We start from the raw sequence: 25823 nt of genomic DNA on the forward strand, positions 1-25823 counted from the left end.
GTTTAGCTTGTTTTTAAAAATTTGTTGGTGCTTAAAGTATAAACCAAAAACATTGCGTTAAAAATGATTTTAATATTAAAAAATTTCAGTGTTGCTTGAAAACATACTACGCCGATACAAACTTTTAAATATTAATCGATGAGCCTGTCATCGATTGGCGTGCTTCCAGTATTTTCCAACAGCTATCGAGCGTGGTATTTTCGCCCTACTTTCAACGGTCACACGCTTTCTATTTGATTTTCGTCTTGTCTCGTTTTTTTTCCAACACAATTTTTGTTAAACAATTTACCGTGAATTTTGTTGTTGTGTGTGTGGTTGTGTACGTGCTAGCAACCAAAAAAGGGAAAAACGAAAAAACACAAAAGTGCTGCGAAAACGAGAGAAAAACAACGGCAGAAAATGCTGGCAAACAACAAATCATCAAGGTGAAACTGCGCGCCCTGGCATTGAGTCTTCTTCGTCGTCGTCGGGAAAAGGGCGCTTTCCACGCCAAATCGTGCAGGAACTTTAAAGCCCAAGATCCCCATTCTTTTGGGTGCTTAAAATAAAGGAAAATTCATCAGTTTTTGGCGGCCAATTTGCAAATACAAAATACTAAATACGCTAGATGGGTGCTGCACACACACGAGCACAGTGGCGAACGTAAATACACAACACAAACAGACGCAAGCAGCCTGAATAGTCGTCTCGCTCGCTCTGCCGGCGAACGCAAGGTCTGCCAGAGGGAGATAGAGCTCAATTGCTCTTTCCTCTTGTACTTTATATATTTTTTTATTGTTCTTTTTTGTTGTTTTGTACGTGTGTGTGAGTGCCAAATGTCATCGGAAATTACAACACTGCTGCGCGGCGACGACGTCTAGGAGGAGGAAGAGGAAGACGCAGAAGAAGACGGAGAAGAAGCACCACCAGCGCAACGGCAACATAAACAAAAACACGACGGGAATAGAAAGAGCAACAAATAAGCCACAAAGCCAAAAAGATGTTGCCCGCCAATAATAAAAGTAATACCCACACAACTACAACCACTACCAATACCAACAGATGCCTCATCAAGTCGGCCATTGAAAGAACGGTAGTTCGTTTAAAGGAAACGGCAACAGCTAGCGGTACTTTCCAGGATACGGACACCGATGCCGCCGATACCGATGGACCATGCCTGGAATACGATATTATTAACTTTTATGCGGATAATAGCAGTACGACAACAACGGCAACGGCCACCGTTAATCCGCGACAGCAGCAACAGCAACAGCAGTTGTCCTCTTCTCGCCACGGCTGCAGCAACAATAACAATAATAACAGTGAGTGCCATCCAGCACTGGATGCCAGCAGTAGTGTTGTTGTTGTTGTTGCACCGGCAGCGGGAAGAGAACAGGAACTGGAAGAGGCAGTGGAGGTGGAAGTGGTGGTGGCAGAAGAGAGTAGCAGCATTCCCGGCCTGGAAGATATAACAGAGGATATGGACATGGACATGGATGTGGATGTGGAAGTGCAAGGGGGACCGCCAGCCAAGCCTTTAAACCCAAAGAAACAATACCAGCCGAATCTATCAACAAATCGCTTTCGGGGCGGCGGTGGAGCGGCACAAAGTCGTTTACGCCGGTCAGCTGCCATCGTTCCAGCGCGATCACTTCCAGAGAGCAGTTCCAGCAGCAATTCGAATTCCAATGCCAGTTCCGGTGCTTCCAATGGTTCCAATTCCAACTCCAATCCCTCGCCCTGCTCCTCCCTGGGCGTCAATATGCGCGTAACGGGACAATGCAGCCAGGGCGGCAGGAAGTACATGGAAGACCAATTCTCGGTGGCCTACCAAGAATCACCCATCACCCACGAACTGGAATATGCATTTTTTGGCATATACGACGGACACGGCGGTCCCGAGGCGGCGCTCTTTGCCAAGGAACACCTAATGCTCGAGATTGTCAAGCAGAAGCAGTTCTGGTCGGATAAGGATGAGGATGTCCTGACGGCCATACGCGAGGGATACATTGCCACACATTTCGCCATGTGGCGGGAGCAAGGTGAGAACAAACAAAGGGGAATACAGGCTTAGTTTTTGTAGATTCCATATAAAACACACCTAAACAATAAGTCATAGTTGTATGATGATAATCGCTTGATAGATACATGATATTCTCAACGTATGGTTACTGTTTATACTTTTCCAAGAAATGTAACCTGTTCCCCATACGTAATTCGATATTTTCCCTGCTTTGTTATTAGTATATCTGCCTTTTCTCATGAAAATTGGGTTTCAAATTGTTGCCCACGCCAGGCGGCGACCGTTAGAGATGAGCGCCCGCTAAACTCACGATAAAGATTTAATAACTGCCAGTTGGTGATTTTCAAACCGGGTAATCCCCCGCTATCAGGGTTGCCATTTCGTCCCCCCGAAAGCAAGTGACCCCAAATCCCGAGCTGCTCCCCTGGGTCTCCCATCTCTAGGTAATTATGCAACCGTGTGTGTGGCGGTGACTCAACCATCGTTCAATTGCTCATCTCTATGCTCGGCCCACACCAAAAAAGATACAGATACACACACACACACACCGACACAGGCACAGTTATCGCGAGTGGAATATTCCACGGGCTTGCCATATGGCTGTACTCTCGCCAAGCATGGCAACCCCGCTGTGAGTTAGAGCAGCACCACTAGATGGTGGCGCGAATTCATGAAGGCGTTTCGAAATGCGAGAAAGAGGGAGACAGAGTGAGTGAGGAAAGGAGGGGGAGGAAAGAGAAAATAAATGTGTGCCCAATTCCTCTTTACAAAAACAAAATACACAGAAATCCAAGGGATGCCAGAAATGTAGATACGTGTGTGTATCTGTGTGTTTGTGCCTCTGGTGTGGGAAAATATCAATATTTGACGATGTTTTGGTATTCCAGATATCCACTTTACCGCCAAAATTCCAAGGGCCTTGAAAAGTAACTTTTTCGACCGTTTTCATGATGTAAAGTTGCTGTGGCTCCCCACCAGATTTAATATTTTAGCAAGAATTGTCATGACACAGATACTTTTCTTTCCATTTTGTAATTGCATCTAGGTAATTAGGGAAAACCCCAAAATAAACTAGATGCTGTATTGTTTTTGAAAAAAAACTTATGGGATTATATCGGATCTTTGAAATATTCGTTGAAAATAATATGAAATTTACATATACATATTTTTAAGTATCTTATAAGATTTAGACCTATTTCAAAATGTAGTAAACGTTTTTTGTTCTAGAATTTCACGAGATTGTACAATTTTTAGCAGAAGAGAAACCAAGTTTTATTGTTTATAAAGTACTTATTTTTATCCCAACGTATTTAAAAATAGTCAAGAAAAAAATATAATTAATCCATTATATATTATTATTATAAGTGTTATATTCGCGCGAACTTAAAATGTCAAGAAGAAATATATCGTGTTAGGTAAGACAAATTAGTCTACTTTGATATTTATTTCTCTTTATCTGGAAGCCTTATAATCTAAAAAACATCTGTGGATTATTGAAAATTTTCTAACCGAGTCGTATTTCTCTATTCCATTTCCGCAGAGAAATGGCCCCGCACCGCCAATGGTCACCTGAGCACCGCGGGCACCACCGCCACAGTGGCCTTTATGCGTCGCGAGAAGATCTACATCGGTCATGTGGGCGACTCCGGGATCGTTTTGGGTTACCAGAACAAGGGAGAACGAAACTGGCGGGCTCGACCGCTGACCACGGATCACAAACCTGAATCGCTGGCCGAGAAGGCACGAATCCAGCGAGCCGGTGGCAATGTGGCAATCAAATCGGGAGTTCCGCGTGTGGTGTGGAATCGACCCAGGGATCCAATGCATCGCGGTCCCATTCGTCGGAGAACTCTGGTGGATGATATACCCTTTCTGGCAGTTGCTCGTTCCTTGGGCGATCTCTGGAGCTACAATTCCCGTTTCAAGGAGTTTGTTGTGAGTCCCGATCCGGATGTCAAGGTGGTCAAAATCGATCCCAGTACCTTTAGGTGGGTATTTCTCCTTGAGATTTCCCGACTGAATCATTAATTATTTTATTAATCCCCCTGCAGATGCCTAATCTTCGGCACCGATGGCCTGTGGAATGTGGTGACCGCCCAGGAGGCAGTAGACAGTGTGCGCAAGGAGCATCTAATCGGCGAGATACTCAACGAACAGGACGTGATGAATCCCAGCAAGGCGCTGGTTGATCAAGCCCTCAAAACCTGGGCCGCCAAAAAGATGCGGGCGGACAATACGTCCGTTGTGACTGTGATACTAACACCAGCGGCCAATAGTGCACCCACAACCCCAGCGCGTTCCCCATCCGCGATGGCACGCGATACCGACCTAGAGGTGGAGCTCCTGCTGGAGGAGGACGATGAGGAGCTGCCGCCGCTGGATGCGGAGAACAATTACCCCGACTTTCTTATCGAGGAGGATGAGTATGTGCTGGAACAGCCGTACAGTGCCTTGGCCAAGCGGCATTTGCCTCCCGAAGCCTTTCGTGATTTCGATTACTTTGGCTTGGGCGAGGATGAGCCGGAAGAAGATGAGGAAACGGTGGAGGAGGAGCATTCAGAGGAGGAGGAGGTCAAATCCATCGGTATTCTGCAGCAGAGTCTGTTCAGCCCCAGGAAAACGTGGCGCAAGTCAGCCATTAACAACTCGTGGAATGGTGAAACTGAACCAGAACCCGATCCCGAACCAGATCGATTGGATAGCTCAGCATTGGACATATATTCACACACCAGCATAGACAAGTGCGCCATTTATGCCGATAGCATAGTCACACCAGCAATAAGTCCAGCGGAAAGGGCCGAAAATAGAGAGCTCAGTGAATTGGAGCAGCATTTGGAGAGTAGCTATAGTTTCGCCGAGTCGTATAATACCCTTTTGAACGAGCAGGAAGAACAGGAGGCGCGATCTCGCTCCGCAGCGGCTGCAGCAGCCGCAGAGGCCGAAGCGGCAGCACACCAAACCACTGTGCATTCCGCATCCGTTGTGGTGGACCGCAGCATGTTTGAGATTATCCAGGAACAGCAGCACTATCAGCAGCAGGAGGGCTATTCGTTGACCCAGCTGGAGACCAGGCGCGAGCGGGAGCGCCTAACCGAATCGTGGCCACAACAGCCGGCCGAGCTCATCGAACTGGACGCCCTGCTGCAGCAGGAGCGGGCCGAGGAGGAGCAGGTGGCGCTGGAACAGCAGCTACAGCGCGAGCGGCAAATGGAAGTGGAGGCCATCAGTAGTTCGGGTCAGCAGGAGTTTGTCTTCCCAGTAGCCGCCACCAATTGGAGTTCAACGATAGCCGAAGAAGACGAAGAAGACCTAGAGTCTAGGGTAATAGACATAGCGATGGAACAGGAGCAGGAGCTGGAGCAGGAACGTGAACAGGAGCTGCAGGACAACGAGGTGAGCTCTACGCTGCCTGCCACACCCATTCTGGTGGATCCCGAGCTGCTTGTGCTCAAAAAGGAACCGAAAAAGGTTCAGGAGAAGCTGTCCGAGGTGGAGAAACCTTTGCCCAAGCTGGAGAAAAAGCCGCCGAAGAAGCAGGAGGCCAAACAAGATCAAGGATTCGTTGCTGTGCTGGAAACGGTGGCCGAAATCCACAAAGAGGATGCCCATACTGTGCACTACATATTCGAACAGTTGCAAAAGCTGCAGGAATCCGAGATCTCACCAGTGGCCTCCGCTAATTCCTCGATAGCTGAAGCTCTGCCGGGTGAATCGGCGGGACTGGGTGGATCCATGACCGCCCCGCGTATCCGCCAAATGCGACGCTACCGCAACGTGCCCAACGAGAATCACCAGCACATGCAGACGCGTCGTCGCCAGATATTCAAGCACGGCAAGCCCAAGTCCTTCATTGCCTCCAGTGCAGCGGCCATTGTGGCCTATGGCGATAGCAGTGGACCAGTTGGTGGACCAGGCGCAGCCGGATCGCCGGGTAATTCGGCAGAGGCACGAGTGGGCGGTGGAGGATCGGCTAGTGGCGGCAGTAATCCAGCGGCGGCCGCAAACCGCCGGCGCAGCGTCAATGTGGTGGCTAGCTCGAGTGGCAATAGCGGTGGCAATGTGCCCAGCAGCTCCATGATGATGACCCGTCGCAGTCACAGCTTGACGGCCAGTGGTGGCGTGAGCAAAAGGCAGCTGCGCAGCAGCCTCTGCAGCTTGGGACTGGGCCTGGACATGACCAAGCGAACTCTGCGTACCAGAAATGTTCCCGTTTCGGCGGGCGGAGGAGGAGGTGCAGCCACACCCGTTGGCAACTCATCGCCGGCGAGTGGAGGCAATAGTCCGGGCGTATTCAACAGCCCCGCCAATCCGGTCAGCACGCCCAGGGGAAATGGTACACCTGGTGCGGGATCCCTGAGCGCCAGGCGACTGAAACGCAGCCATGATGATCGGGAGCAAAGGCGCAGCCTGCGGCGAAGCACCCTGAGTGCCAGTGCCGGCGGGAGTGGCCTGGTGGGCGGCGGATCCTCCGCGAATCCGAAGCCCAATCGCCTGCAGGCCTGCAATGGAGCCATATCCGCGCGTCCACCACCCTCACCGAAGAAACTCAATGCAGCTGTGCCCACGCTGGCGATTGGAACGCGGGCCTACACGGCAGCCTTGGCGGCGGCGGCGGATCACCTCAACAAGCGTTGGTCACTGAGGAGCAGCAGCGGCGGCAACTCCAACAACCTGATAACAGCCATTAGTTGCTATAGCGCCAGGAGCAGGGCGGCGGCAGCGGGAGCATCAGGATCCGGAGGATCGGCGGGAGCAGCAGGATCGCCGGGATCTGCGGGCGGAGCAGCACCAGGACCATCTTTGGCCGCACCCGCTGTGGCCACGCGAAGGCGCTAGGCGAAACTAACAAAAATGAAACCCAAAATCAAGCTGGGCGAGCAACTTGCAAGTACAAATCCCAAGCAACGGAAAACCTAAAATCCTAGTTCTACTTTATCCAAAATGCAAAATTGTGTAATTTAACAAATTTTTTTATGTGCACAACACACACACACACATGGGATATATCGTTTTGTTGTATATAGAAAACTATATAAATCACATAATATACATATAAATATATATATTTATACCTAAGCCTAAATAATAAAACAAATTCATAGTGTAGCTATAAATCGCAGTTAGTAAATAGTATATAGATATATATATATATATTTTTTGTATTGCCTCTGCAGTAAGCAGTTCTCCAAAACATCCGACAGTTTTCCTCAATATAAATGTCCTTTTTCTATTTTCAAATTGATTGTGAACTTAGGAACCATGGAAGAACAACACAACACATCGGAAAGTATTTATCTTGTCTCTTTTGGTTTACATTTTTTACGCTAAGTTGACTAAGCTAGTTCATAAGTTAAGTTTACAAGAGAGATGCTAATAACTTTAAACATTTACTTTCTTTTTTGTGCTTCGTTTTAAGACGTTTACTACTTGCGATTGCGTATTTATTTCATGTCATCGCGCTCTCGTGCATTAAGCATTATCCAATGAAATACATATGATATTTTTGCATAATTAATTCGAGTCTGCGATTTTGATTCGGTGGGGGTTTTGTGAAAATGATTAACATTTTGATTCTCTTTTTAAAGAAATATTGGAATTTAGAACATAGGGAATGCAGTTCAAACTCAAAAAGGTATCCCACTTCAAAATCGGAAGCAAATAGCTGAAGTTGTGAATTATAGAATTGCAGTTTTTGGGTTCCTCTTCTGAAAACCATTGGGAATAGGGAAAAATCGAACATGAAAATGGGTTAAAATTTCAACCCTCTTAGAAAAGAAATATTTAAATGTAGATTATTAGAGAATTTAAGCACAAATTCATAGAGGTATCCCACTTCAAGATCGGAGTCCAATAACTCGAGTTATGAAATCTTGAAGTGCAGTTTTGGGTCACCATTCTGAAACCCATTGGAAATACGAAAAAATCGAACATGAAAATGGGTTAAAATTACAACCCTCTTAGAAAAGAAATATTTAAATGTAGATTATTAGAGAATTTAAACACAAATTCATGGAGGTATCCCACTTCAAAATCGGAGTCCAATAACTCGAGTTATGAAATCTTGAAGTGCAGTTTTGGGTCACCACTCTGAAAACCATTGGAAATAGAGAAAAATCGAACATGAAAATGGGTTAAAATTACAACCCTCTTAGAAAAGAAATATTTAAATGTAGATTATTAGAGAATTTAAACACAAATTCATGGAGGTATCCCACTTCAAAATCGGAGTCCAATAACTCGAGTTATGAAATCTTGAAGTGCAGTTTTGGGTCACCACTCTGAAAACCATTGGAAATAGAGAAAAATCGAACATGAAAATGGGTTAAAATTTCAACCCTCTTAGAAAAGAAATATTTAAATGTAGATTATTAGAGAATTTAAGCACAAATTCATAGAGGTATCCCACTTCAAGATCGGAGTCCAATAACTCGAGTTATGAAATCTTGAAGTGCAGTTTTGGGTCACCATTCTGAAACCCATTGGAAATACGAAAAAATCGAACATGAAAATGGGTTAAAATTACAACCCTCTTAGAAAAGAAATATTTAAATGTAGATTATTATAGAATTTAAACACAAATTCATGGAGGTATCCCAAATTAAAATCGGAGTTCAATAACTTGAGTTATGAAATTTTGAAGTGCAGTTTTGGGTCACCATTCTGAAAACCATTGGATTTAGGGAAAAATTGAACATGAAAATGGGTTAAAATTTCAACCCTCTTAGAAAATAAATATTTAAATGCAGATTATTAGAGAATTTAAACACAAATTTATAGAGGTATCCCACTTCAAGATTGGAGTCCAATAACTCGAGTTATGAAATCTTGAAGTGCAGTTTTGGGTCACCATTCTGAAAACCATTGGAAATACGAAAAAATCGAACATGAAAATGGGTTAAAATTTTAACCCTCTTAGAAAAGAAATATTTAAATGTAGATTATTAGAGAATCTAAGCACAAATTCATAGAGGTATCCCACTTCAAAATCGGAGTTCAATAACTGGAGTTATAAAATCTTGAAGTGCACTTTTGGGTCACCATTCTGAAAACAACTGGAAATAGGGAAAAATCGAACATGAAAATGGGTTAAAATTTCAACCCTCTTAGAAAAAAAATATTTAAATGTAGATTATTAGAGACTTTAAACACAAAATCATAGAGGTATCCCACTTCAAGATCGGAGTCCAATAACTCGACTTATGAAATCTTGAAGTGCAGTTTTGGGTCACCATTCTGAAAATAATTCGAAATAGGGAAAAATCGAACATGAAAATGGGTTAAAATTTCAACCCTCTTAGAAAATAAATATTTAAATGTAGATTATTAGAGAATTTAAACACAAATTCATAGAGGTATCCCACTTTAAAATCGGAGTCCAATAACTCGAGTTATGGAATCTAGAAGGCCGGAGCATTTTAGATGTCCTTGTAGTTTGCAGCCAAATTAGTTTGTTTTTAAGTCGGTTACTTAAAATCCATTTAATTTTGTTCCCAATATGTTTGTCTTAAGAAATGTTTGGATGCAACGCTTTTTTAAGGGAAATTTTGAAATGCAACGTTTTTCATTTGCAGAGGAGCGGCTGCGGCGTCAACATGGGGGAAACATCGATAGTCGCCATTAAACATCGATCTATCGATGGTTACAGTGGCCTGTATGCCGGAAAAACGTAACTTGTTTTGTTGTAATATGCATTTCCAGCGAATACGAGATGGTTTTTCTTCCCATGAAATCGTTTTTACAGTATTTCGTCTTTGAACGTAAGCAAACGTAAGCAACCGTAAGTGTCAGTAAAAAAGAGAGGGAGAAGTTTTCTGGAATAGAGATGGAAAACATGTATGTTGGCCTGCCAAACATCGGTAGCCGATGCTTTGAAAACATCGATGACCTCTAAGATACCGATACTTTGAAAACATCGATGACATCGATGCTAACATCGACGTTTGTCCACCTTTAGTGGCTTGCTTGCGTGAAAAAACGTAACTTTTTTTGTTGTAATGTAGGAGCAGCAGCGGCAGTCGACTAACTGGGAATCGCGCAGCGCCGTCACTAAAACAAGAAAACCGCCCGTGTAAAAAGACATAAACTCCGAGCGACTTCGGAACGACAACAACCCCAAAAAATCTAGAGTTTTCCAGCGTCGGCAGCGGGGAAACAAACAAAACAGAAACCAAAAGAACAAAAAAAAAACGCGTATGCTTAGCGTCCTGCTGACCATAAATCGAAATTAACCGTCTTTAGCGCGTAAAACATTCAAAAAAGTAAGTGGGGAAAAGTGCTACAAATATTGGAAATTGTTTAGTGGAAAACTAAAAGTGCTGGCTAGTGTGTGTATTTTTGTGTGTCGGTGTGTTTTAACAGTTACGTCTGGCACAGTTAACCGTCATTTTCTCCCCTCTCCCTCTCTCAACTCTACTTTTTTCTTTCCATTTTCCATTGCTAGCTGTACATTGTGTGCGAGCGGGACAGAGCACATGGGAGAGTAATGCGATCTCACCCTCTCTCTCCCTCTCTCTGCACAATAGGAAAAGCAATAACAATAGAAAAAAAAAGTACACACATATGTGACTGCAAATTGCCAAGTTAAATATTTAAACGCAGTGTGCTGCTTTTGGCTTATTAGATGCGATGTCCTTGACATAATTGCAGTTTTTGTGCTTAGTTGTTGCGGCCATCGATTATTCCCATGAAGTTGCTCTCCCTCTTGCCTTCCCGTGAGAAGGGGGTTGTTGTTGTCTGTGGTCTCTTATCATTCCAGTGTTCGTTTATGATAAGGCATATGAAATATATGAACAAAATAAAAACGGCACTGCGGGGTGCAGGCCAAAATAACCACATCCCACGGATTTCTTATCGCCCACTGCGGTTTTCTTGTATTTATAGCCCCTGGAATTTCCTTGGCATTTTCTTCTCCCACAGAGCGCTCTTTATCTTTATCTCTCCTTCCAAGTTGACCTTCCACATCCAGCAGCAATAACAACGTGCACTAAAAATAGTACAAACACATGTACAGAACATAAACAGATTGTCTTAGATCGCAGACGGAGTGAAAGGGACAACAGCAGGCCAGGTTCATTGTCCTTGATCACCATGTGTGTGTGTGTGCTAGAGTGGGAGGGAGTTAGGGAGAGAGAGGGGTCGTGGAAAGTGGAAAGTGACTCTCCCCCGTCTGACGTGTCACCTTCCACCAAATGCACTGGGTGCGACAGAGAGGGGGCGAACAGGATCAGGAGCGCAGCCAAGGGGGTGGTAATACTAGCATTTTACAACCCCCGCAAAAAAAAACCACTTTGTAATTTCATAAATTTGATTTTGCTTAAAACGGTTTAACCAAAATGGAAGAAATGATTTATCAATTTATTTATATATCTCCTATCGCCCAAATCTTAAAAAGTATCAAGATTTATATAAACCCAATGGATCAAGATTTTCAAGATCTATATTAGGTATTTTAAAAATTAAATAATTATTAAAAATATAATTATTATTATTATTATATTAATATAAAAATATATTATTATTATATATATATATGTATATAATAATATGTATGGTACATTAATTTTATAAAAGGTATTGAAAACTTGCATATAAAAATGTATAAACTCAATGCCCTACACAAAATATTATAATTAATGGATGATATATCTTAGAAATAGGAACTGTAATATGACAGATCACACTATTGATACTACTCTTCTAGGTGTTTATTTGAAGAAAGGCTTCTTGTTGTTTACTGGGGGTTTCCCGTGTCGTAAACATATATATATCAACCTCCCCCAGAGGGCTTTACTGGTAAATCGTCTGAAATCCAATATTCCCCCCTTTTATTTACACTACCAGAACTTTCACACGCCTATCATCGATGTGACTAAATGGGCGTTCGTATATGAAGAAACCCTACCCCAAAGTTTACCCATATACCGCCCCATTTCGGGAATTATAAGGCGCCTTCTCCTTAACCTTATCGCAGTTGCCTCCATTTCTTGGTTATCAGCAGTAAGTCGCCGGCTTTAATTATGTTCCAGGGGCTTGAGTCACGGATTAATACACATATGTAGGTATATTTTGGGAAGTAAATGTTTACTTTGTATCGGTATTCGAAGTTATCAGCATTCGGAGTTTTTAGTACCTGCCGAGGGCGGTACCTGCGAGTCAATAGCTTTATCTCTATCTTCAGTCAACCCCTGACAGACGTCGAAAAAAGTATAGTTATAACCGAGTTTTATTTTGCAGTCGAATCAGTAACCTGTTGGTTGTTGTCAGTAGTCGGTCGTCACATTTAAGTTCTCAACATAACTCAGTATTATATATTTTCTAAAAAATTATTTAAAAAACAAAGTATTTACTACTAGCTATAATAGCAAAACGGAAAAAGTGGCGGAGTATTAGTTGCTTACCTCGATGCGGAAGTGTTTGGCCTGAGTGAGTTTTCTGTTTTCCTTACTCTGGTTACGCTGCTGTGCTTCTGGAGGTTCCTAAAAAATAGCAGAAAACACCTATCCCAAAGGAGGAATACTTGCAGCGCCGCCGCAAACAAGCAACACTTAACGCCCATAAATTAATTACTACCAAGCACGCCAGGGATATAGAAGCAGAAAGATATAAAGTCCATTGGAGAGGGGGTTTTGGAATCTCGAATAGATCGCTGGGGCGGATCTAATTAGCAGCCGAAAGGGCCGATCATATTTCTCCGTTTACAAAGGGTATTAATATATTGTGGCTACAAAATAAATAGTCTACTGTTGATATTTAAAATATTTACTTCTTTATAATAAGAATAGATAATAATATTTAAAGTATTATCAATCACTTTATAAGATTATAAAACATTAGGGAATCTATATAGATTTATATTTCATATATTAGCTTTAGATCTTTAAAAACTGTATAAATCTTAACTTCTTTGTTAGTTTTAGGGGTATTTAAGCTTCGATCCCCAAGTCAGTCTCTCTTTTTTTTTTTACATTTTTCCGTATGCAGAACGCAACCGAGGGAAGATACATCCAAAATACATGACAGCCAACTCGCTGTCTCTTCGTCGCCCCTATTTATTCTATTCTATTCTGTGATTGATACGCCCCCAACGAAATGGGTGCGAAAAAGACTCGAAAATAGAAAGGCAATTGCCGGGCTGATTAGCCAGGCCCAAAGCCCAAATTCAATCCCAGACGTTGATTAATGGCTTTAAAGCCAAAATGTCGTTGTAGTCAGCAAAAAAAAAAATACAAAAAAAATAAACACGAAAAGCACCACAAATAAATTACAATTTTATTCAAATTCGAAAAAAAAACATCGAAATACATAGAGAAACCATTCTAATTAATTATGTTTATCTGTTTTTCTCTCTTGCAGCACTCTTATATAATTTGTATATATATTTTCTACGACTCGTAAACCAGATTTTTGGAGTTTAAACTTGATTTAAAATTTTTGTTCTTTTTTTTTAAACCATTGGAGTGTTTTATTTCCAAGTTTTGTTTGGTTAAATTTGTGTTGAATTTTTGCAAATCAAAGGCGTTACAAAAAAGAAGAAACCACAGGCGAGGACACGTGGCTAGTTCCGACAGCCGATAAGATGTTTAGTCCCGAATATGAGAAGCGCATCCTGAAGCACTGCAGTCCCGTGGCCCGAAATCTGTTCGACAATCTCGAGTCGTCCACCACGCCCACATCACTCGATCGCTTCATACCCTGCAGGTGAGTTTTACAACACTTTTTAATTTATAGAATTTTTTTTATTTAATATTTAAAACAAGCATTTTGTGGGACTATATGGTCAAACTCTTTCTTTCACCCTGAAATATGAAAGATAACAATGAATACCGAATGAATTTCCCCAATTTACTTTTAAAAAAAATGTTTTTCTTCATTTCGAAAAAAAATTTCTTTAAATTATCGAAGTAATTTTTGTGTATTGTGAATTTTTGGGTTTAAAGTTCGTTTCGTAATTATTATTTAAACCTTTCCAAGCTTCACTACCAATGAGTTACAACTTCCATGGTTGGTTTGTTAATATTTTGTAATTTTAATTGAGTGCATTGAACTCTGCACAAGCCGTTATTTCTTTATGCTACGTCATCTTTTCCGCTTTCAAAGCGAAGGAACTGGCGAAAAAAGAATAACCAGCAGCGGATACAAACTACCCACCCAAGAATTTCCCGGCTGGCTGCCCCTTGTTAAGCTAACGGTGATTGGATGTCTGCCGACAAACAGAAAAAACAATCAACATAAAACAACAAACACGAACGACAAACATAGTCAGCCATAATTTACATATTATTGTAATAGGGGGAAAAAGTGTGGTTTTTAGTGGTGAAATATTCATTAAGTTGTTGATACAAGTAATTGAAAAATATTAATTGCTTTTGAAATGCTTTTTTTTATGCAACAATATTTTAAACAATTTTTTTAAAAGGAAAAAGTCTCTAAAAAAAATCGGTTTAAGAAGTAGTTTAAAAACATTACATCCAATAATTTTATATAAATCTCTTTGATTTCACCATTTTCCAAGCATTTATTTTCTTACTATACATCTTTAAGATACATTTTTTGCTAAGTAAAGTAATTTCTTAGATGTATATTATTTGTAATATTATTTTTTCCAACATTTTCCTGCACGTGGTATCCAGTTAACAATCCAAAAATTGGCATCGCTGTTGGCCAAAGAACTTGAATATTTTTCTCCTTCATTTGCTAATGAGTTCCGCGTAGAAAAAAAGACACGAAAAGAAAGAAAGATGGGAAGAAAGAGAGACATTACTAAAAGACAACAAGACTAACTAAAAACTTCATGGGAAAACAGGGAAATTTGAACTTTGTTGTGTGCGAACTTATTTCTTTGAAAACCCAAAGACGTGAGGGTTCACCAAAAACTTGGCCAGAAATAAAAGAGAAACATGTTCAAGACGGTTAATTTCTGCGTTGAAACTTAATTAGTTTCCGGTTAGAGGGTCTTTTTTCTTTTTTAAAACTCGATAGAGGTCTTACCCCCCTTTTGATTGAATTGTCATTCGTCGCGCCTGCATTTAATATATACAAATATTTTTCCTCGCTCAATTTGCGTCCCCCATCCGCTCATGAAATTTGATTTATTCGAGGTGGAAGTGAGCACTTCAAATGCGTTTGCCCAGATACGATCATCAAAAAAAAGGGGGGTCCTCAAAAAACATACACAAAAAATACAGCCAACGCTTATTGCATTCGTAAACAGTTTTTCACAGTGCAGTGCAATTCTCTCACACTTGGCCAAATTTCATGGCAAATAATTATTATTTTTAGCTGTTGTTTTTCGCAAATTTTGCACAATTCGACCGTCAATAATTTTTTTGCACGTTGCACACGTTTTTTATGTTTTTAATGGGTAGAAATAATAACAATTGGAGATGTGGGGTATGGGGTATGTGCCAGACGATATGGCTAAATTGAATTTGAACGCGTTTGCATAAATTTATTTAGTCTACGTTCTGCGAGTGCCCTCCCATGATTCCATTGTATATTTTTTATATAAATTATTTATGTAAGGCTAAGTATTTTTTGATGTTCTCATTTACTTTTTTCCCATTGTTGCAACGAAAGGAAGTTATGGTCAGGGTCGTGGAAAAAATAATATAAAAGGGGGGAAAATAAAACTAGAAATTTGAGAAAGTGATTTGCAGTTAAAGTAAGGTTTTAAGACAATTTTAAAATATTTTTAAGAAAGCGAAATTTAATTTACCAAGGAGAATATACACATTATATACTGAAATATAATCCCCCTTAGTGCAATCTTAGCTACGCCCTTTGTGCACCAAGCTTTCCCTGTTCTAGCGATAATTAATGGCATTTTCATTGCATTAACATTTTCGTGTTTTCCTATCTTTTCCCGCATTTTCCACCCATCGCAGAGCGAACAACAACTGGCAGACGAACTTCGCGTCGATCAACAAGTCCAATGACAACTCGCCGCAGACGAGCAAGAAGCAGCGGGACTGCGGGGAAACGGCACGCGATAGTCTGGCCTACTCCTGCCTCCTGAAGAACGAGCTCCTGGGCTCGGCGATCGACGACGTGAAGACCGCCGGCGAGGAGCGGAATGAGAATGCCTACACGCCGGCCGCGAAGCGGAGTCTCTTCAAGTACCAGTCACCCACCAAGCAGGTGAGTTTTCCATTTGCATTTCTTGTTGATTTTAAAATGGGGAGAGGAAAAACACATCATCGGGTTGATTTTTATACTCAGATTTAAGGTAATCGAGTATAAAATCCAAAATATCACTTGTTTTTATAAAAATATCGAAATTATCGAAATATTCATTATCGAAATCTATCGATTTTCGCTCAACTTTGATATTTTACAGCGTTTGTGCTGGGAGTGGCTTAAATTTCAAAATAAAAACAACAATATACTTTTATTTTAAAAGAGGAATATTAAAAACCATTAGAAAAAATCTGATAAAAATATCGAAAATATCGATTTGTACTAAATATCAAAATGATAAATGTCAAAAAATCGAATATCCAACATTACCAAGATCATTTTAAGCAGTGTAAAGACAAGTTCGTTTTCTAAGATCAATTTGATTTATCAACGATCTTTTGTGTATGTAAGAAACATGTCCCCCATAAAAACGCTGGGAATTCTCTAAGCTAAAAGGTCAGCGAATTTGACTTTTGATTGAGATTTCACAGGGGCATTGTGTGCTGCATTCTGCATTTAATTGAATTTGCAGTCGGTGTTAATTGAGGTTTTCTTTGACTCCCTTGAAATGAAAAAGAGAAGATCTCAAACGGAAAGTTGAATAAACCGCAAGAGGACAGGTCGTGGGAATATGAGATTTGTATGATTTCAGGCCATTAGTTATTATTATAGGTTTTTGACTGGCTTTTTACTATATTTGTGCCTTTTCTTTCGCTTCTAAAACCTCCAGTGATGAACTTGGCTTTGTGATTTTCCTCTAAAACGTTTTCCTTGCCGGGAAAAATCTTGACCGGCATTCCTGGCTCCCCTTTTCCTTCTATTCAACCATCTATTGATCGGTGGAAACCGGTTTTCTTTTTTTGTGAAAAGCCTAGAGGCCTAAGACGAATCGAGAGAAAAGTTGCTCGACCAAAACCAGAGGTTAACACACTCTTTCTATTTTTTTTTTGATTCCAATGCGCGCGTGATGATGGTGAACCAACGTGTTTGGGATCTCGCTCTGTCTATATAGTGTATATAGATCTCCTCCATTGCCTTGTAATTGTATATATAGCTGGTGGACTGATTGTTCAAGTGTTTGGACCAAAAATGAAATAGATAAATAGATAAAAAAAACAGAAATAGAAACATGAATACAATGAAATACAGATGTGAGAAAGGGGAAACTATTGCCACTTGTCATTAGATTCGTGGCTACGCCGGTGATCTCCCCCATCAACATTATCGCCATCCTCCATCATAATTATTATTATTGCAGACCTGACATATTTGCCTGCTTATCAGATTTATGTTGCCTCAATTGCCCGCTTGTTGGTTAAGAAAAAAGGTAAAAAATGTTTTTAAATAAATAAAGAGGTACGTGTGGGGCACGTCCGTTGACCGTCGCCGTTGTCTTTTGCCCTTCTCGATTTTGTTGAATATCTTTGCTTTGACTGATTTTTGACAGTTGACACGTTGCCGAAGCAGAAGCAGTAGAAAAATCATCAGCAGCCAAAAGCCAACAGCCAACAAAAATAACAAAAGCGAGTTCCCTCCGCTGGAAACAAATAAGTGAGCAACACACGCACTCACTTCAGATAATAAAAAACTAGTTTTGTATTTGAAAGCGAGGGGGTAAATACTCTATCAATTGTGTCTTTTAAATGAATTGGTGTTCTCGTTTATCTGGGATTGTATTGGATGGTATTTCCCTATTATTTTCCCTTTGATTTATATGGGATTTTCTTATGTCTTGGACTCATAGATCATTGTATAATATGTTTTTGTTGATATAGGATGTTTTTATAGGAAATGTGAGTTGTGATTAAAGATTTTTAAAAATTACTCCATTTATATACATATTTTTTATTTGGTTTTGTTTTGAATCGTATTTTTCTAAGAAGTATATATTTTCCCTTGATTTATTTGGGTTTTTCTTATCATTTGGAGTCCCAGATCATTGTATAATATGTTTTTTGTGGACTTAGTATTTTTTTTTATAAGAAATGTGAGTGATAATGGATTTTTTAAAAACATAAAAGTTGAAAAACTTCTTTCTACTTCAATTTTATATACATATATCATGATAAATAACTAAAATAATTTTAATAAAAAAAGTTTCTTATGCCTTCTTCAGTATTTCATATTATCTCCTGTAATGATAGGGTAAATATATTTAATGGAAAGAAAGAAACGAAACTTGAAGTGGTCCAAAGAGACCGGACCGCAGAATTCTCCATCTTCAACTACTACTTCAGTGGTCTAAAACGACACTTGAGTCAATAACTGAGATCTCTGTGTGCCCATTTGAGCCATAGTTTGGTAATTTCGGTGATGGAAAGAGGGAAGAAATCACTTAAAGCAGCTCTACTTTTCCCCCTTTTTTTTGTTGATTAATAGCGATCACAGCAAGTTGATTTGCTTTTGGCCAAATGGTTTTGCCAGCTGTCGAGAGCTGACTCGATTTTCTGTCGCCCTGCAATTACTCACCCACAAATCGCCGGCCATTCATCTATATCACGCCCACACAATTAACACGCCACTCCCCCTGTTTTTTATATAGCCCTTAGGTGTTTTTTTTTATTTTTTTCATATTTCATATGCCTCTGTGGTCACAACAAACAATATGTAATTCAATTATGTGCGGTCGCAAAGTTATTGTCATAAATAATGTGGTTGGTGGGGGAGCCCAACCTCCTAAATTTTTTGTACAGTAGTTTCTCGTTGTCCAGCAGTCGCCAAAATATATGGTCTCAACACTTTTTTAGACGTTTGCCATTGTTTTGATTGAAAAATTGGGGATTGGTTTTCGGTTTTGGGTCTATTGACGAGTTGAAATTTATAATGGAATTTCTAGTTCTCAATGAATGGGGATCATTGTTAGTCAGAATTCGTACGAAAAATGTGTAATACTCTTTGTTGATAAGATCATATAATATTAGTGATTACAAAGTCTTATAGGTTTATTTCAAAGAGATATGTATATGTTCTCCATAGGTCCTTTTTTTGTCCTTACATAAAAAATACCAAAAATAAATACTATTTTTTTAATTGGTATATTTTTAATGGCTTTTTTAGATATATGGGTATGGATTGCTCTTAATGTGTAATTCTCTTTGTTGATAAGATCATATAATATAAGTGATTACAAAGTCTTATAGGGCATGTAAGGGCAGGTATTTTAAATAAAATATGTATATATTGTTAACAAGTCCTTTTTTATTCCTTACATATAAAATACCAAAAATAAATTCTATTTTATTTAGTTAGTATATTTTTAATGGCTTTTAAAGGTATGGGTATGGATTGCTCTTAAACCATCTGCTTAAATTAAATTTCCTCTACTATCCAAGGCGTTGTGAATTTCGTGCCAGCTAAATATTTTGGAGTAATTATTATTTATATTGCTTTTTGTACTTTGCCAACAATCCAATCACGGCTGCCTCAAGTAACTATAATTTAACACCCCTTTGCCCGGCTATTTCGTGCACCTGCTGTTTGGTTTTCTGTTTTTTTCTGATATCTCTTACCCCTTGTCTGGCTGCCCATTTCGAATAGCCATTAAGGGGAATTATAGAAAACCGACTACTCACGGGCCCAAACCAACAGAATCTCATCTTTTATGGTTTGTTTTTGTTGTCTCCGTTGTTATTGCTATTATAATTATTAATTTATGCAGCAGACATTTGCATTAACATCGCATTAGCGATGACTATTTTCGTGGCGGCGTGATTAAGTTGGTCCGATCCGATCCGAGATCCCAGCGATCGGAGCGACAGGTTCAACATTACCATTAAACATGGGCTAACCACTTCTTTTTGGAATCACGCTTTTATTTACCTTTTCCTCTCCCTGCCTTTTTTATTTTATTTTTTTTCTGTTCTCGCTGCTGGTTGGTTGTTTATTTGTTTAATTTATAAGCCTGCCTCCAAGCGCCGCCCACAAAAAAAAAAGATATATATAAAAAATACCAGACTTAACAAATGCCGGCCGGCAGGTTTTTTATCTTCTTATTTTTTGTTAGCAGCTCGCATTTTTGTCTTTTGTTTGGTGTTTGCTGAGCGGAATGAATGAATGATGATTATTTTGCCGCACTGTGACATGATGTTTTGTACCAGACTGTACTGCAATTAACAGAAAGCTTCAAATTGAGTAAAACAACTATGGTAATGGTAGAGGGAATGTAAAAATAACTTAAATAGATAGTTGACATTCCAAGATTTTTATAAATACATTTAAAATACATTTTTAAAAATGAAAAAAAAAACCCATAGTCAAAAATATTATTAATAATACTTGTTAAAAAAAATAAAATACTTATTAAAAAATTCATAGTCAGAAATATTACTCAAAATAAAGAGGTTACAAATAGTTGATAAAAATAGGTAGGAGCCACAAGGTTAAAACCTAAAAAAAACACTTTGATTTTAATCGGGTACAAGTTGTCGGATTTCCTTTTGCCATTTGTCAGAGGGTTTTACTGCCCCCTTAATCCCCCTTTCCCCCTATTAATCCCCCCTCAAACTTTAAGCGTTTTAACAATTGAATTTCTAATAGGCTTACCACCTCGTATTTTTTCTGCGCTCTGCGTGGCATCGAAAAACATTTAAATTTAATGGCAGTTGCTTGTACGCTTTATAGAGTGGTTTGTGGAAAAGGGGGGAACCCAGGGGATTTTTAACTGCCTTCATAACATTCCCAGAAAATGGAAGCAAAGACCTCAAAACCATTAAATTGCTGGCTTCTTTTTGCGGTGATATATATATTTTTCAATTTTTTCCAAAGTGTAAAGTGACCATTAAGGGCTCACCACACGCACGCCTCTATGAAGAAAAAACGAAACGAAGAAAAAAACCCAAACCCCAAACCAAGTTCTGTAATTAAGTTCTGTATGTATCATCTCGTTTTCTTTCGGCCTGTTAATTGAATTAAATTTTAATTTGCTAAATGAATTAAGAGCCGCGGCATGACGTCAAGTGCTTTTTTTTGGGGTCAGGTCAAAGCACCTCAACCCTATCTATACCATATAAATACCCATATGTGATATATTCACTTACGTGTTCTGTTTGCCGGGATGTTTGCTTACTTTATCGGGAACGTAAACGAGAACCTGACCAAACCCATAATGACAAATGCGGTTCCAAAAAAAAGGAACTACTTGCAATAGCAGAAAGGCGATATGCGAAATGAGTCGAGCTTGAAATATTTAAAAAACATTACTCTTTTTATTGAAATTCAGAGTCCCATGAGTAGGGAGAAATAAAATGCGTCAACTATATTAGTCAGCTGGATAATGGAAGCTATGCATTATTATCAAAAGCGCACCATATCAACGAAAGAATTAAAACTTAAGCTTAATTCCCTTGAGTTTTTAATGCTTAAATTAAAAATGTAATCTAACTAAGCTTAAATTTTAGTTTATATACAAAAAAAGATTATAAAATATAAATTAAATGCAAAGACTCATTCTAAAGGGATCTTACTTAACTTGAATTTTAGTATATATGTTAATAAAAAAGATTATAAAAATGGGAGAGGCTAGAATTTATTTTCATAAATTAAAAACAAATGTCTTTCAACACGGAAACGAATGTGGAATAATTTCTAGTACCCTTCTGGATTTGCTCTACCCTTAATTGAATGCATTTCGAATGGAATACCAATGTATAATATTTCAGGGAAAGCTCTGCTTTTGACCCTTGAGCACAGCCCATCCATTTCATTTGCATTTTCATCTGCCCTGAACTCTCTTCTCTATTTTTTCCCACATTGCAATGGGCACGCACAATTCCGTTTAGTTTTGGACAGTTTGTATCTTTCTGCCCCGCGACTCACGCACTTCAAATGTAATTTTGTTGCGTAAGAGGTGGGCGTAGGGGGCGTGGCTGTTAGAGGTCCAATGACTATAACTACCGGCCCTTCACGCATACGCTTAACACACTTCTCTGCCCGCATTTTCTATGCAAACACAAGCCGGGCAAAAGCCAGAGCTCCCAGCGAAGCGGAATGCGTGCCAAATGCGATTTGTAAATGAATGCTACACAGAGAGAATTTTCTTGCAAACGAAATTGCTATAGCGAAATTCCAGGAATTTTACACATTTTATTCGATTTTTTTTGAATGCATGCAATGACGCCCAGTAAAACTACGTCCATGGGAGTAAAAAAAAGAACTACGAACCAAAATTATCAAAATGCTTAATATGTGCGTTATTTCATTCGGCGTTATTGCATAAACTAAATATTAGTTGGTTGTAACAAAAAATGTTCCTTTTATGTTAAAAAAACTTGTATTAAACCATAATTAGATTAGGGATAAAATTCTTAATAATAAAAGAAAATTATTAATAATTTTAAAATAAAAAAATTTAAACCGATGTTCAAAAATGTATGTTACATACTTATAACAGAATCAACACAACCCTAGAGTTTGCCAGCAAGGAACTCTAATTCTATAATAATGGTCACTAAAACCCTCTACAAATAATCTAAAAAATGTATTGGTATTGGAAAACATTTTATTATAATAAACTAGCCTATTTTTCTTATCAGCTTTTAATTTTTGTTAAATATTAAATGTATAAATATATCTGAATTCAGTATTTTTAAATGACAACTGCTCTTTAATTTCCTTTCATTTGCTTTAAAAGGGAGAACCTGGTGTATTTACCAATTGAAAAGGTGTTTATAAATATACATATATATTTTTTTCCGGTGTATTAAAGATGGTTAGGCGTTTGCTGGGGAGGAGTAGCATGTAACCAGGGGGCAGAGATTACGACGCGGTCGCAACTCTTAGCACGATGGCGTTAATTGCTGGACGCCAAGTACGCGGCTCGCAAACAAAACCAACTTCAATCTGTTTTTTCCCCACACTTGAGACACATTTGCTTTGGCAATTTCTTGCTCGGCTGCAGCAACTGGAACGCCTGCTGCTAATTGCTTGGATAACCAGGCAATCTAAACTTCTATTACCAAATTTACATATTTAAATATATACTTTTCTATACATTTTAGGACTACAATGGCGAGTGCCCGTACTCATTGTCTCCCGTCAGCGCCAAAAGCCAGAAGCTGTTGCGATCGCCGCGCAAGGCCACGCGCAAGATCTCGCGCATACCCTTCAAAGTGCTGGATGCGCCCGAGCTGCAGGATGACTTCTATCTGAACCTGGTCGACTGGTCGTCGCAGAATGTCCTGGCAGTGGGCCTGGGCAGCTGTGTGTATCTGTGGAGCGCTTGCACCAGTCAGGTGAGTTGGTCCTCTAGGGTCCATCAAGGAAGCCAAGACTAATGAGTATTTCCCCCTCCAATTCCAGGTAACCCGCCTGTGTGATCTCAGTCCGGATGCGAATACGGTGACCTCGGTGTCGTGGAACGAGCGTGGCAACACCGTCGCCGTGGGCACTCATCACGGCTATGTGACCGTCTGGGATGTGGCGGCCAATAAGCAGATCAACAAGCTCAATGGCCATTCGGCCCGCGTGGGCGCCCTGGCCTGGAACAGTGACATCCTGTCGAGTGGGTCGCGGGATCGTTGGATCATCCAGCGGGATACGAGGACGCCGCAGCTGCAGTCGGAGCGACGCTTGGCCGGCCATAGGCAGGAGGTCTGCGGCCTCAAATGGTCGCCGGACAATCAGTACTTGGCCAGCGGCGGCAATGACAATCGGCTATACGTGTGGAATCAGCATTCCGTGAATCCCGTGCAATCCTACACGGAGCATATGGCGGCGGTGAAGGCGATTGCCTGGTCGCCACATCACCACGGACTGCTGGCCAGCGGCGGAGGAACGGCGGATCGGTGCATTCGATTCTGGAACACGCTGACGGGCCAGCCCATGCAGTGCGTGGACACGGGCTCGCAGGTGTGCAATCTGGCCTGGTCCAAGCACTCCTCGGAGCTGGTCTCCACGCACGGCTATTCGCAGAACCAGATTCTGGTCTGGAAGTATCCGTCCCTGACGCAGGTGGCCAAGCTGACGGGTCACTCGTATCGGGTGCTCTACTTGGCCCTGAGTCCCGATGGCGAGGCCATTGTCACGGGCGCCGGCGATGAGACGCTGCGATTCTGGAACGTATTCAGCAAGGCACGCAGCCAAAAGGAGAACAAATCCGTGCTGAATCTGTTTGCCAACATCAGATAGGGACAATAATCCAAGGACCGAAGACTGAGCGAGGCGCCAAAGGCAACAAACAAACAAAACAAAAGTGAAACAACAAATGAAAACTAAAACCAACCAATCAGCAAACCAAGCAGAAACCAACTAATCAACAAGCCTATATGCTATATACATATATACAAACGATTCTTGTTCATCAGTCGTTAGTAAATTTTAGTTACCACAGCAGCAATAGTTTAAAGAAATCTAAGTTAAGTCCTTTGTATAGAACGGTTATTAGCAACATTTATGTAGGAAAACACATGCAATTTATGAAGAAACAGAAGGAAAATCAATTAATGGCTGAAACAAGAACTGAAAAAAACAACTGAAACTAAGTCTATATAGGCCCATATACAAATATTATATATGGAAATTGTAAGTAATTGGATAAAACCAACAGCACCACACTCACATATACTATATATTTATAATCTACATTTTTTTGTTGCTTTTCTTACGTGTCTTTTTTTTTTAGTACCTACACCTAAGAGAATTGGATACATATATATATTTTTTTGCTAGCTTATAAGAAACTAACCTTATTTCAAGCCAACATTTATATCCAGCTCATTTCACTCACCGCCCAGACTCATAAAAGAACACACTATGTATATTAAATAAATTTATACAATTTCAAAATGTGCCCCAAAAAAGTATGCTAGTTTTTCTTTTGGCCTAGTGGAGTTTGAAACCGCGAAACGGGTACGCGGCTTTGGGGCTTAGTGGAGGCGCAATCCAAACGGGTGGAGCCCGCGAAATCCGCAAAGTAGGGAGCTTTTGTCTGCCACCTGTCTGCTGGGAGCTTTTCTTACTTTTTAAAAAATCTTTTTGCACTTTTTCATCTTCGATTTCGTGGGCGGGGTCAGGGGCGTAGCCAAAAGCATATAAATATAAGGGGTGTAGCAAAATCTCAATTTAGATCTCCAAAAGTGTGCAACAATATATTCTTAGTTCGAAAGTACAACGATTTAAATTTATTAAGACGACTCTAATTTATTCACTGCCTACTTTTAGACACCTAAAAAGGGATTTCAAAAACCTGGTGACTTGTATATTTGAAAGCAATTCTGATTTTTTACAGAAAAAATACCTTTCATTTTTATGAAATAATTTTTTTTTCTAAAAACAAACTTCTACAATAATAAATTCCATGATTTCTTATTAAGAAAAAAATTTATTAGCTCTTAAAAAAATCTTTTTCGAACTCCTTTAACAATCGAAATGCTGAAATAATATTTCATGTTGTATTTTTCATGGCTAAAATGATCTTAAATATTTTAAATGGTTTTTTTATAGTCACAAGAAACGGCTTTTTCCCTTGAAATGGTCAAAATATAAAAATAAATTTCCAAGCATTTAAAAGAGATGTTTTACTGACTTAAGTGTCTTTTTTTGTATGGCCAAAACCCCCTTGGCCACGCCTCTGGTCGGCCTGCAGCTTCCGCTGGCGACGACGACGCCGATTTTGTTGTAGTTGTAACTCGGTTTCTGTTTCTTGGCCTGG

At 40.0% G+C, this 25823-nt stretch overlaps 2 protein-coding genes across 2 annotated transcripts; both read left to right on the plus strand.

The window, feature by feature from the left end:
* Positions 1-196: 196 nt before the first annotated feature.
* Pp2C1 (protein phosphatase 2C) lies at positions 197-7517 on the plus strand. Its single transcript, XM_017083793.4, has 3 exons — positions 197-2021; positions 3543-3990; positions 4054-7517. The coding sequence occupies exons 1-3, from the start codon at positions 980-982 to the stop codon at positions 6836-6838; spliced, it is 4275 nt and encodes a 1424-aa protein (XP_016939282.2). The 5' UTR covers positions 197-979; the 3' UTR covers positions 6839-7517.
* Positions 7518-9967: 2450 nt separating this feature from the next.
* On the plus strand, positions 9968-24390 carry fzr (fizzy and cell division cycle 20 related). Its single transcript, XM_017083285.4, has 5 exons — positions 9968-10260; positions 13355-13699; positions 15886-16138; positions 23173-23406; positions 23474-24390. The coding sequence occupies exons 2-5, from the start codon at positions 13578-13580 to the stop codon at positions 24299-24301; spliced, it is 1437 nt and encodes a 478-aa protein (XP_016938774.1). The 5' UTR covers positions 9968-10260; positions 13355-13577; the 3' UTR covers positions 24302-24390.
* The last annotated feature ends 1433 nt before the right edge of the window (positions 24391-25823 follow it).

Source organism: Drosophila suzukii, chromosome X (genome assembly GCF_043229965.1).
Source record: "Drosophila suzukii chromosome X, CBGP_Dsuzu_IsoJpt1.0, whole genome shotgun sequence".
NCBI lineage: Eukaryota > Metazoa > Arthropoda > Insecta > Diptera > Drosophilidae > Drosophila > Drosophila suzukii.

Excerpts from the sequence above, each read along its gene's own strand:
- fzr (XM_017083285.4), top strand. The coding sequence starts at position 13,578 with ATGTTTAGTCCCGAATATGAGAAGCGCATCCTGAAGCACTGCAGTCCC. Across the intron at positions 13,700-15,885 it reads GATCGCTTCATACCCTGCAG|AGCGAACAACAACTGGCAGA; the intron begins GTGAGTTTTACA and ends CACCCATCGCAG. Across the intron at positions 23,407-23,473 it reads GGAGCGCTTGCACCAGTCAG|GTAACCCGCCTGTGTGATCT; the intron begins GTGAGTTGGTCC and ends CTCCAATTCCAG.
- Pp2C1 (XM_017083793.4), top strand. The coding sequence starts at position 980 with ATGTTGCCCGCCAATAATAAAAGTAATACCCACACAACTACAACCACT. Across the intron at positions 2,022-3,542 it reads CGCCATGTGGCGGGAGCAAG|AGAAATGGCCCCGCACCGCC; the intron begins GTGAGAACAAAC and ends CCATTTCCGCAG. Across the intron at positions 3,991-4,053 it reads ATCGATCCCAGTACCTTTAG|ATGCCTAATCTTCGGCACCG; the intron begins GTGGGTATTTCT and ends ATCCCCCTGCAG.